We start from the raw sequence: 14203 nt of genomic DNA, 5'->3' as shown, positions 1-14203 counted from the left end.
GCATTACGATACTCACAATCACTGTTAACATTACTGTGTCTTTCATTTAGCTATTAAGATCTATATTTTTAATGTAATTTTTTCTATACCTATTAATGTGTATTTTGTCTTACACCAGATATCCTCTTGCAAGAGGTACTTTTATGTATTCCTTTTATATTATTTGTAATAATTCTGACACGTCCTACATCCATGCGAATGCCTCGCAGTATTGGATTTATGGGATATAAATAAATAAATAGTCTTCTGGTCCAGACTGTATAGCAATTAGGTTCCTTTCAGAGTATGCTAATGCATTAGCTCCATACTTAACAGTCATATACATCTCTCAGGATACTTACCATCACAGGTCAGTATATATACTCACTGATGTTATTTGTAGCCAGTAACAGGGAATTGTTTCAGAAAAATTGTGACATCCACAACCATGACACAAGACAGGTGGGAAAATTTTCACCAAGGCTCTGCAACTCTCACTAAAGTACATAGGGGAGTTACTGAGTCAGGTATAAAGGTATTCAATAAGCTCCCCATCAATATAAAAAAGGAAATAAATAACATACAGGTTTTCAGAAGGAAACTAAAATTATTCCTCATCAAACCAACCTTCTATAAAATGAATACATACTTACAGTTATAAGGTATAAGAGTGGGAGAAACTGCCCAAGAAAAAAACTCCCTTAAAGATAAAGTGTGATGCTGTTATTTGTAGTTTAACTGAAATTGTGATGATAACATGTAAATTTATCTGTTTCATTACGAGAAAATGTGAACTCCCAAGTATCCCACTCTCTTGAGCATTCAGTTAAACCTCTTCTTAAGGAATGCAGTTAAAATTTATATTCAATTCAAACCATGACCATGAAGAAAATTTACTTGCTTATATATGTCAGTAGCATAAAAATATGCACTGTCACTTATTCTACTATTTTAAACAATCACTTGAACTGTTTTTGCCATAATGCAGGCTTTAATACTGCATACAAGTAATTGTTCTTGTTAAATAAACAAATGTCTGTGCAATGTGATGTATAAATGTTCATGTATTACTGTAATTGCATCAATTGACTTGTCCTAAATTACTTGTACACTGGCTGTAGAATATGTAATCAACAGGACCAAATAAAAAATCCGCTCGCTCGACGCGAAAGAACAGTACCCAAAGACTGGAAACTTGCACAGGTCACACCAATATTCAAGAAAAGTACCCAAAGACTGGAAACTTGCACAGGTCACACCAATATTCAAGAAAAGTAGTAGGAGTAATCCATTAAATTACAGGAACATATTGTTAATGTCATTACGCAGCAGGATTTTAGAACATATGTTGTGTTTGAACATTATGCATTACCTCGAAGAAAAAGGTCTATTGACACAGTCAACATGGGTTTAGAAAACATCGTTCCTGTGAAACACAACTACCTCTTTATTCACGTGAAGTGTTGAGTGCTATTGACAAGGGATTTCAGATCGATTGCGTATTTCTGGAAGGCTTTTGACATGGTACCAGTCGAGCAGCTTTAGTGAAATTGTGTGCTTATGGAATATCATCTCAGTTATGTGACTGGATTTGTGATTTCCTGTCTGAGAGGTCACAGTTTGTAGTAATTGACGGAAAGCCATCGAGAAACAGAAGTGATCTCTGGCATTCCCCAAGGTAGTGTTATAGGCCCTTTGCTGTTCCTTACCTATACAAACGATTCGGGAGATAATCTGAGCAGCCGTCTTTGGTTGTTTGCAGATGATGCTGTCTTTTATCGACTAATAAAGTCACCAGAAGATCAAAACAAACTTCAAAACGATTTAGAAGAAATATCCGAATGGTGCGAAAAGTGGCAGTTGACCCTAAATAACGAAAAGTGTGAGGTCATCCACATGAGTGCTAAAAGGGACTCGTTAAACTTCGGTCTAATCTATAAGCCATAAATTCAACTAAATACCTAGGTATTACAATTACAAACAACTTAAATTGGAAGGAACACACGGAAAATGTTGTGGGGAAGGCTATCAAAGACTGCGTTTTTATTGCCATGACACTTAGAAAATGTAACAGACGTACTAAGGAGACTGCCTCCACTACGCTTGTCCGTCCTCTTTTTAGAATACTGCTGCACGGTGTGGGATCCTTACCAGATAGGACTGACAGAGTACATAGAAAAAGTTCAAAGAAAGGCAGCACGTTTTGTATTATCACAAAAAATGGGGAGGGAGTCACTGAAATGATACAGGATTTGGGTTGGAAATCATTAAAAGAAAGGCATTTTTCATTGCGATGGAACATTCTCATGAAATTCCAATCGCCAACTTTCTCCTCCGAATACGAAAATATTTTGTTGACACCAACCTACGTAGGGAGGAACGATCACCACGATAAAACAAGGGAAATCAGAGCTCATACGGAAAGATATAGGTGTTCATTCTTTACGAGATTGGAACAATAAAAAATTGTGAAGGTGGTTCATGAACCCTCTGCCGGGCACTTAAATGTGATTTGCAGAGTATCCATGTAGATGTAGAAAGAAGAAATATGATCTTGTATTATTGCTATAATACAAAAGCTACTTGAAAGACCACCACTAAAACATAATCTTGCACGTGCTTTCATACTTGGACCCTTCTGGGATATGTTTTATTAGATTCGCCAAACCAATAACAACAAAATAACTTGAAATTGTGCTTTACTTTAACCTTGTACAGTTTTGTGATGTCTTCATATTAGCAAAGTTGCTAAATTTCAGGCAAAATCTTTTATTAGCAGTAACTCCATAACTAAACATTTGCAGACTTATCTTTATAAGAATGTTTTCTTTAGTTCTACTTGTAGAATAACTTATTTAAATATTTGCCTATCTTTGTGAATCAACCTGTATATGCTAAGTGATTTCATAAAATGCCATTAAAATTGATAAAAAGAAAACTGCAAATAAAGTTACACAAATATAGCAAACTTGCAATCAAGTGGTTTGCAGATCATCTGTGTGTATTTCAGTGTCGGTTTAGAACTCTAAGAACAAGAAAATGAAGCTTGTTAATTAAAACAAAATAATGTTTCCATTTAAAATGCCCTATCGAGCGTGTACTAGTAAGGTGAGAATTTTATTTTATTATTATTTTTTTAATGAATACTCAAACTCCAGAATGAGATTTTCACTCTGCAGCGAAGTGTGTGCTGATATGAAACTTCCTGGCAGATTAAAACTGTGTGCCGGAAACTCACCTTTGCCTTTCGCGGGCAAGTGCTCTACCTACTGAGCTACCCAAGCACGACTCCTGCTCTGTCCTCACAGCCTTACTTCTGCCAGTACCTCGTCTCCTACCTTCCAAACTTTACAGAAGCTCTCCTGCAGAGTTCAACTCTGTACCAGACAATGAAAACGATGACGACTCAGAAGAAGAAGAAGAAGAAGAGGAAGAGGAATTTATCACACGAAGTGACCACAATTCAGATTCTGATCAAATCCATGATTCAGATGATTACTGTGAAGAGCCAATCTCCATTGGTGGTATTTTTATTGGGAGGGACACAACGTGTAAATGGAATAAAATATCTCCTATTGTCACTTCGAAAACAAAAAGAAACAGAGGTTTTATGGACAATACTTAGCCTGGAAGTGATTGATGAAATTGTAAAATAAACGAACATATACATTCAATCTAAGAAAGAATGTGTACAATATTCCAGAGAAAGGGACACTAAGGAAACTACAAGACATGAAATAATGGCATTGTTGGAGTTGCTGTATCTCATCGGGCCTAAGAAAGCAAACCACACAAATGTCATTGAACTGTGGACAATAGATGGTGCTGGTTGGAGATTACGTGAGCTGTGATGAGCTACAGATTTCTGTTCCTTTTATGATGTATCCTTCTTGGTGACAAGAGTAACTGATAAACTTGCTGCAATAAGGCAAATATTGGATGCCTTTGTGGTGAACTGCAAGAATGCTTATAGTGTAGGACAATTTGTGACAACAGACGAAAAGTTTCAAGTTTTTCGGGGTCACTGTTCTTTTGTTCAGTACATCCCGAACAAACTAGCGAAGTATGGGATAAAGATTTTTGTTTTAGCAGATGCTGAAATATTCTTCACTAGTAATATTGAAGTATATTGTGGAAAAAAATGTAGAAGACCACACGACGTTTCTCATTCTCCCTATGATATTGTAGGAAAGCTAGTTACTCACACTGAAGGCTCAGGAAGAAAAGTTACAATGGATAATTGGTACACTAGCTATTCCTTAGCCAACTCCCTTTTGAAAAAGTGACTAATGTGCATCAGCACATTGTGAAAAAACAAACGCAAGATCCCACAAGAACTTTTACCTGGAAAATGTAGGACTATCCACTCCTGTTTATTTGGTTTTCAGAATGATATGATGCTAGTTTCGTATGTGCTGAAACAAAACATGGCAGTTATATTACTTTCAGCTACGCATGATTTTAGAACCATTGACAAAGTTACAGGTTGACCAGAGATAGTTTTGGATTACAATATAACTAAGCAAGGAGTCGACATAGTTGATTACCGTAAGGTGTAACTCGTGCCATTGCGTTATTTGCACAGGACATGTAAAAACAGTGCATACATTTGAGAAAAGTAAAGCATTTCCCGAAAATGTGCAAGACAATTAACTGTGTAGATGGAAGGAACTATGTGATAACTGATTTTTCTTCAATATATAAAGCCTTTGTGCTTTTATATCTCAATTAGTGTTTTTGTTCAGTATGTGCTTAAAAAAATGTTGGAATAGATTGATATATCAGCTGCGGCAATAGAATGATATGAAAGTTTCTTATTTGTTTAATCAAATAGTAAATTAGCAACGTAATATGAGTTTCTTGTATTGTTGTTTAAATATAAAACTGAACTATGATTTAGCTCATACATGTTTCCCTTGGTAGCATGACAGTTTTTGACTACTTGTGTACAAAGTGCACAGCGCACCTGCTCGTGTTACTGCTTGAGGGTTAATAAAAGTAGTAATTTATAAATACTAACAGAAGATAAATTCTCAGTATTAAGACAGCAACTTTTGTGTAGTAACAGAAAGTTGGAATTTATCTGTAGTATCTGAAGTTTTAACTTATTGGTATTAAGAGAAGAAAATTGCTGTCATTATGATCAGTTTCATTTAACACGGTCAGTCTTTTCTCCCCTGTGTCTAAATGATCATCGAAATCTTCTACCTTTTTTTTTCGTAAATATATTGTTTTTTCTTCACTGCCTATCTGTATTGAAGTGAGAACCAAAATCCAAAAGTTTATCTCTGAAATTAGATAATCCTTTACCTGTTTGATAAAATTCTTTGTTCATTTGAGAAAACATATCCTTTATTGGTGTACTTTTTCTTTTTTTTTCTGTTTTTGTTGACTGCATAATTGTTTCTTGAGTTACCTTCCCTATTTGAAAGCCATTTTGTCAACCTCTGAACAAATATTAACATAAATAGTCTCAAAATTGCTATGCAAACTGATCAATGTACTACTAATAATAACTGGTATATTTTTCCCTTTATCGGTATCATTTAATAATTAACTAAATTCTCTGAACAAACTTTCTATTACAATTGAATATTGTTTGACACTTCTGCCGTATACTGTTGAGCCTAAACATTATGACCACCTGCTTAATAGCTTATTTGTCTGTCTTTGGAACGTAATACACAACTGATTCTGCATAACAGGGATCCTACAGTTTGTTGGTAGGTACATGGAGGTATGTAGCATTAGATGTCTACACACAGGTCGAGTAATTCACATAAATAACGGGCTGCTGATTTGCATAGGTGGTGACGGTGCCCGTTAGCGACAAAGATGAGTTCCGTAGAATTTACATCAAGTGAATTTGGTCGCCAAGACATCAACATAGTTCACTATAATGCTGCTCAGACCACTGTAGCTTTATTCTTGCTCCAAGACATGGACAATTATCCTGCTGAAAAGTGATACCACATGAAGAGATGCAGATGGTTCGCTGCTGTAAGCGTATCTTCGATTACTACCACAGTTGCCATGCAAGTGCAGGAGAATGTCTCCCACAGCATAATACTGCTCACACCAGCCTACATACATGGCACACTGCACATTTTGAGCTGCTGTTCACATCAATGATGGCGTTTGTGGAGATGACCTTCAATCTAGTGTAACAATAATGTTATTCACCCAAATGGCTAACATGTTTCCATTGGTCAGTGGTTAAATCCCATTAGTCCCGTGCCCACTGCAACCGTAATTGACATTGTCATTGGGTCAACATGTGAACACACAGGAGTGGTCACTCTGGAGCTCTGTGTTCAACAATGTACAATGAACAGTGTGCTCCTAAACACTTGTGCATGCACGTGTGTTGCTCTCTTTTGGCAGAGATGTCGCAGATCACCCTCTATCCTGCTTTACAGAGCAATAATAATCAGCCCTTTGTCAAAGTCGCTAATCTCAAAGCATTTCCCCACCTGCAGCTTATAGCTTCGTTAGAGTGATCTGCTGTCCATGCTCCACTTACATACTTTTGTTACCACGTCACATATCCACAATGCCACCAGGTGGCATCCAATATTGTGGTGGGAAGTGGTCATAATGTTTTGGATGATCAGTGTATATCTTGGTATATAACTAACATATTTGCTCTGTTGGCTGTCAAAACAACTGCAGGATTTGGAATTAAGAGATCACTCTACAACAAAATATATATTAAAGAAACAGAACCTACGAGATTTTGATAGTGTACTTTGCTAAATGATCATATATGAGACATTGTGTACATCTCACCATCTGCTTTTGTCATGCGCCCCGATTCAGGGTTAGTGATTGCCGACTTCTGCAATTTGTAGCTCGTAGATGCTCTGTGTTGCTTGCCAACTGTGCTGCCTGGCTTTGTTGTATAGGAACTGTTGGTTGAATTACAGGCTGCCAATCACTGTGAAGTTGGTGGAGCAAGTCTGCTGCACACTCTGTTGCTGCTTTCTTGAATTAGCCTTCCAACAGACTGAGCTGACATCCAATAATGTTTTAGTACATGTGAATCTTCTATATTTGCTTGTCATATGCAACTTTTGATTAACTTTCATTTTAGAACAATTTAAAATTTCTTATATTTACGGAAAATGCACTTGATAGTAAATATTTGTTACTAAAAGTGGTATAATGTTTAATTATGTATTTCTCATCTTTGCAACTGAGCACCCCAACCTGTTGTTTATTAATGTTGTCAAGGAAAAATTCACTACTATTTCTTCTTTGTAAATGACGATAACTGTTTTAAAAAGGTTTTCAGTTCCAACATGCAGCTCTTAATAACTTCTCGATAAGTAAACATTTATGTCACTTCCAGTTCACATTGCTTCTTCTATAATGTAGATCTTATCTACATGTAAATTACACCACATAATCAGTTATTCAATATTAGTGATTAGATAATGTGTTAATTCACTTTCAGTGGAACATGAAGTACAATATTTAATTTTATTTTTCACCAGAAGTAATCATAAAGTCTTTAATTTTTTTGTATCACTGCCTTGTCTTGCACATACAACGGTGCTTACAAACATAATGAAATTGTCCGCATTTGTAAATTCTGTGTCACTGTCCTGTTGAAAGCAGCAAACTACTCTTGGATCTCGAGTAACCAAGTCATAATTAACGTATTCTTCAGTAACGCATGTCCTTTCTTTTTTTTTAAATGTGGTAGAATTCTTTTTAGTAAGTTTCATCTTCTTCAATTTTCAATTAAAACTTGTTTCTTACAGATTCGTTTTACATTCTAGGGTCATCAAATGGAGGGTTCATGGTGGCAAAATCCTAAAACAGTCTTGATTTCAGTGTATTACTTATTCTTATATATTTTTCGATTGGTTTCACCTGATTTATATAGCCATAAGTTCGTAGTGGAGACCTCATTAACATTGCGTAATTGGAAAGTCAGTCATATTTGCTGCGATACAAAGGCATCTGCTGTTGACATCCAACCACTGAATGCCACCCAAGGAGACCTCAAACAAATAATACAATCCAAAATAAATATTTGCACTACCACATAATATCATACGTATAAAAATACACATCTGGGCAATATTTAAAAGACATAGCTTTCAACATAAAATTAAATAACATATATTCATTTATAGACAATGAGAGTATTGAAAATTGTACATCTGACTCTTTAAGGGGGAAATCCCAGATCAAATTTCACAAAAATTAGGTATCTCCACAACAGCTGACAAGATTTGCCATCAATGCTCACTCCCAGGCATATTATGACCAAAGCCCATTACCCAGCTGTATGCCACCTGTTGGTGTGAGCAAGCAAAGCTGTAGGAGAAGTGTAAAAGTGGAGCAGAGACAAATGGGAAATCTCTCTAATGACAATATGGGCTGCACATGGGAAACTCCATTGATGTAAGCACTTTGACAAAGGTAGGTCATTATGTACCAGCACCTCAGAACAAGCGTCTCTGAAACTGCAAAGCTGGTTGTTTGTTCATTCGCTATTGTCATGAGATTGATGGAAAGTGGTTAAGTGATGGTGACAGTGTTGAATTCCACACTGCTGGTGCAGGCATAAGTGTTTCAAAGCATACTCAGGGTGTATACGACCCGGGAGATCCGGGAAAAACCCGGGAATTTTTTCATCCGGGAGAAAACTGGGAAAAACCCGGGAATTTTTTAGAATTCCGGGAATTTTTCATTGTTTTAGTTATCAGTTAAATTTTTGATTTTGAGTGGTAAGAACCAATACTCCAACGAAGGATATTACTGTATTCCGCATCTGGAAAATAATACTGCAGCAACAAAACATGAACGAGAGAAAAAAAAGAAAATAAAACTTAAGTCGCAAAGGAAATGAGCACTGTGTTTTTTCGTTGTATTACAACCAAAAAACACAGTGCTCATACAAGCGTCTGCCAACAGCAAAGTGTGTCAAAGGCTTTAGGAAGACTATGCAATGCTTCCTAACAACAAATTGCCTCCGATGAGCGTGACGTGACAGCTCTTTACATTAGATTCTTTTGAGCAGTTGTGGGTGGGCTCTTGTGCATGTGCAGTTGAGTCGCGTATGAGTAGTACCTTCTCCCGCTTCCTCTATGGATGTGTGGCTGGGCGCCACTATCTAGTATTGCCCCGGTTCGGAAATATCATCAATTCGGGGCTGATGCACAGAGCAGCCTGAGTTGTAGTGGGGAGGTGGGTACGTCTCCACGTTACCTGTGTTTGCATTTAGTGATTTTGCTGTTTCCTCTTCATTTATTGCTCTCACATTAAATGAAAAGAAAACGGATTTCTGTAGCCAGGAGCTATCAAATGAATTAAAATACGTTCGCATAATTATGCCCGAAATCGCTCCAGGCAAATGCCGGGATGGTTCCTTTGAAAGGGCACAGCAGACTTCCTTCCCCGTTGTTCCCTAATCCGATGAGACCAATGGCCTCGCTGTTTGGTCTCTTCCCTCCAACACTTTGACTCCGCATAATTACGGAAGGCTAAAATATGTTATTAGTTCCAAGTTTTATTTCAACCTTTCTGACAGTCGAGTGTTAATCACCTTGCAAAACAAGGAAGTTATTTTTGTCGGTTTGCGAAAGAGATTTGGCTTTTATTAATCTTTTTCGCTGAAGCAGTCAATTTATTTGAAACGAAGTGTTTAATTTCCCACTGTTGGCTAGTTTCAACTGTTCGCTGAATTTCAAGCACACGTTTTCCATCTTCTACCTCGTATGGCATTATGCCATAGTAAAGAACCAAACATAATTCAAGAAAATTTACATCCGAATCTGGACATATGAATGTGTACTTTAAGTCGAATTATGCATTTCAGAATGGTTCATGAAATTCCAATGTTCTTGAAGTATCCTCTGATGTCTTTTTTTCTTTTATGACATAATGCAAAATCTTTTAATTTTTAACACGTACGAACATGCAGGATTCCTGCGTCATCGTAGCTGTGCAAGCGCAATGACGGCTGTTATCTGGCGCTCTCTGGTAATTCTGAAACGAACCAATTTCTAACAGGTCACAGGAAAATATTGTGAATGGTGGTTAGAAAAGCGTTACTTTCAAAGTAAATTTCCTTTTACGCAAGATGAACTAAGTGCGAAAATGTAAGATGAATTTCTCAAATCACAGAACGTTTGACCCTCATTTAAAAATCACCTCTTTGAGGACGACCATCTAGAAGAATTTCGCGCCCAGAAGATCAGACATTTATGTCGTTATTAAAAATTTTACTGGCACATTTGTGTGATGAATCTTAAAGTGTAACACGCTCAAGAAAGATCAACATTATATGTGGAAGCTTAGCTTCTCTTGCAGCTTATTAATCTTCGAGACCAATCTTATATGTGAAACCATTTCTTTTCTTGTAGCAACACTATGTATATTCAGAATGAGATTTTCATGCTGCAGCGGAGTGTGTGCTGATATTAAACTTCCTGGCAGATTAAAACTGTGTGCCAGACCAAGACTCAAACTCGAGACCTTTTCCTTTCGTAGGGTAGTGTTCTACCAACTGAGCTACCCAAGCATGACCCACGCCCTGTCCTCAGAGCTTCAGTTCTGTCAGTACCTCGCCTCCTACCTTCCAAACTTGGTAGAGCACTTGCCCGTGAAAGGAAAAGGTACCGAGTTTGAGTCTCGGTCCGGCACACAGTGTTAATCTGCCAGGAAGTTTCACTATGATTATTAATTCAAACAGTTAACTTTTCTTATTTGTGTGTTCGCACTACTAAAGAGTGATCTTGCTATTGGCTGACTACATCATGTGTCCTATGCTGTCATCAGCTGGCGAGATCACGTTACATGAGCTACGACTGGCTTACAAAAGCGTGTCACAATCTCTATTTCAATGCTCCAGAAAGTAACATGCAGTGTTTGGTGGTATTCAAATTTATACGCTCGTGATATGAAAATATGCAGCGTACATGTTGCTGCATATCAAAGATCTTTCCAAAGGTTCCCCCCCGCCCCCCCCATCCCCTCCCCTCCCCGCCGAGTTTCGTTTTCTAAAGTGTCGGGAAATTCTACGTCCGTGTATTAAAAACCATGAACATTCAAAGGACGGATAAGTTTTACACTGCTAAGGAAAAGTATACTGTCATTTAACACAGAAAAACTGTATTTTCACCTAGGAGAAAGTGTATTTTCAACTGGTAAATCCGGGAATTGTTTTTTCCTTGTCCATGTATACACCCTGATACTGTTAAACACAAATTGTTGAACATAAGAGTCCACAGCAAATGATCCCTACATGTTCCCATGTTGACCCAACAGCATCATCATCAAGATTGTGATGCACATGAGATCATAGAGATTGGAACAATGGAAATGTCACCTTATCAAATGAATCAATTTCTTTTGGTTACATCACATTGATAGTTATATCTGGATACACCTACATCAAGACAAATAGCTGCCCAAAACAAAACTGCACCACAGATTCCAGCTGGTGGGGGCAATTTTGTACTGTGGGTGACATTATCTGGGCTTCCATGGGCACCATGACAGCTGGCAACTGCACAAACATTGTGGACCACTTGCTGCTCATCATGTATACCGCAGAGACAGGCTGGACAGTGAAGGGGGAGGCGTGTTTATAGTGATAAGAAGTGCAATAGTATCGAAGGAAATTGACGGAGAGCCGAAATGTGAAACGATTTGGGTGAAGGTCACGGTTAAAGCAGGCTCAGACATGGTAATTGGATGTCTTTATAGGCCCCCTGGCTCAGCAGCTATTGTGGCTGAGCACCTGAAGGATAATTTGGAAAATATTTCGAGTAGATTTCCCCACCATGTTATAGTTCTGGGTGGAGATTTTAATTTGCCGGATATAGACTGGGAGACTCAAACGTTCATAACAGGTGGCAGGGACAAAGAATCCAGTGAAAATTTTTTAAGTGCTTTATCTGAAAACTACCTTGAGCAGTTAAACAGAGAACAGACTCATGGCGATAACATATTAGACCTTCTGGTGACCCGAACTATTTGAAACAGTTAATGCAGAACAGGGAATCAGCGATCATAAAGCGGTTACGGCGTCGATGATTTCAGCCGTAAATAGAAATATTAAAAAAGTTAGGAAGATTTTTCTGTTTAGAAAAAGTGACAAAAAGCAGATTACAGCGTACCTGACGGCTCAACACAAAAGTTTTGTCTCAAGTACAGATAGTGTTGAGGATCAGTGGACAAAGTTCAAAACCATCGTACAATATGCGTTAGATGAGTATGTGCCAAGCAAGATCGTAAGAGATGGAAAAGAGCCACCGTGGTACAACAACAGAGTTAGAAAACTGCTGCGGAAGCAAAGGGAACTCCACAGCAAACATAAACATAGCCAAAGCCTTGCAGACAAACAAAAATTACGCGAAGCAAAATGTAGTGTGACGAGGGCTATGCGAGAGGCGTTCAATGAATTCGAAAGTAAAGTTCTATATACTGACTTGGCAGAACATCCTAAGAAATTCTGGTCTTATGTCAAAGCGGTAGGTGGATCAAAACAAAATGTCCAGACACTCTGTGACCAAAATGGTACTGAAACAGAGGGTGACAGACTAAAGGAATACTAAATGTCTTTTTCCAAAGCTGTTTCACAGAGGAAGACTGCACTGTAGTTCCTTCTTTAGATTGTCGCACAGATGACAAAATGGTAGATATCGAAATAGACGACAGAGGGGTAGAGAAACAATTAAAATCGCTCAAAAGAGGAAAGGCCGCTGGACCTGATGGGATACCAGTTCTATTTTACACAGAGTACGCGAAGGAACTTGCCCCCCTTCTTGCAGCGGTGTACCGTAGGTCTCTAGAAGAGCGTAGCGTTCCAAAGGATTGGAAAAGGGCACAGGTCATCCCCGTTTTCAAGAAGGGATCTCGAACAGATGTGCAGAACTATAGACCTATATCTCTAACGACGATCAGTTGTAGAATTTTGGAACACGTATTATGTTAGAGTATAATGACTTTCCTGGAGACTAGAAATCTCCTCTGTAGAAATCAGCATGGGTTTCGAAAAAGACGGTCGTGTGAAACCCAGCTCGTGCTATTCGTCCACGAGACTCAGAGGGCCATAGACACGGGTTCACAAGTAGATGCCGTGTTTCTTGACTTCCGCAAGGCATTCGAAACAGTTCCCCACAGTCGTTTAACGAACAAAGTAAGAGCATATGGACTATCAGACCAATTGTGTGATTGGATTGAGGAGTTCCTAGATAACAGAACGCAGCACGTCATTCTCAATGGGGAGAAGTCTTCCGAAGTAAGAGTGATTTCAGGTGTGCCAAAGGGGAGTGTCATGGCAGGTAGTCATAACGTTTTAGCTCATCAGTGTATGGTAATGTCTGTAATTTATTTTGTATTGACATCTAAATATCCAAGGATGAAGCTTCTTGTAATTTGAAATCAAACACGGTTGGTAGAACACAATACAGCTGGTCAAGCGTTAAAAACAATTTATTCTCTTTCTTTTGTCTCCTCACTCCATAAAAAGTGCTAGTGTAGTAAGTTTGTGTTCTGAACATGAACTTCGTCTCTCTGCATTTAAGTTGTATTTAGTGGCTGATTCTGTAGTTCATGTACATTTGTGTTAATTTGTATTTTTCTCTTGTTTTTTCTCATAGGATCAGGTGTGCTAGCATGTGGAGATGACGAAGGAAGACTGTGGTTGTATGACACAAAAAACTTATTTGATAATAGTGAAATAACGAACCACTCAGGAGTTAATCCAGTGTGTGTTCTTCAGTGGCCTGATGTTGTAGATAACAACGTGATAAAAAGACATAAATGTAATTTGGATTCATATGACACTACTGTAATAAACAAAGTTGCCATTAATTATGCTGGAAACTGTATGGTAGCTGTAACCAGCAACAATTTGGTGTGTATTTGGAAGAAAAAATGACACTATTATTGTGGCTTTAAAATTATATCAAATAACCAACATTTTGTAAGTATTTTAATTAAGTTTGTGACAGCCATGGGACAGAATGGAATTAATAAAGGAGAGCTGGACTTTCTCATTGACAAAGTAGTAATGCTTCAGAGGAATACAAACAAATTACTTTCATCCTCAAAAATATATTGTATTATGTTATAGATATATCATTCACAAATCAACTCCTCACTACTGAAAGATAGATATGAAGCAATGCAACTGTATTGGGTTTAGTGTTTTTATTTTATGTAAAAGACTGAAGGAACTGTGTAAAATATCTTGCACCTG

The 14203-nt window shown here is 37.8% G+C and overlaps 1 protein-coding gene across 1 annotated transcript in view; it reads left to right on the top strand.

The window, feature by feature from the left end:
* The window catches only part of LOC126259992 (leucine-rich repeat and WD repeat-containing protein 1-like), a 137154-nt gene extending 123155 nt beyond the window's left edge, over positions 1-13999 (top strand). Inside the window, exon 6 of the mRNA XM_049957127.1 lies at positions 13602-13999. Coding sequence (XP_049813084.1) covers positions 13602-13882 — 281 coding nt within the window. The 3' untranslated portion in view covers positions 13883-13999. The remainder of the gene's footprint in view (positions 1-13601) is intronic.
* Positions 14000-14203: the final 204 nt, after the last annotated feature.

The sequence above is a fragment of the Schistocerca nitens genome, chromosome 5 (genome assembly GCF_023898315.1).
Source record: "Schistocerca nitens isolate TAMUIC-IGC-003100 chromosome 5, iqSchNite1.1, whole genome shotgun sequence".
Lineage (NCBI taxonomy): Eukaryota > Metazoa > Arthropoda > Insecta > Orthoptera > Acrididae > Schistocerca > Schistocerca nitens.
Note: the sequence above shows the minus strand (reverse complement) of the source record. Positions and strands in the feature narration are given on the sequence as shown.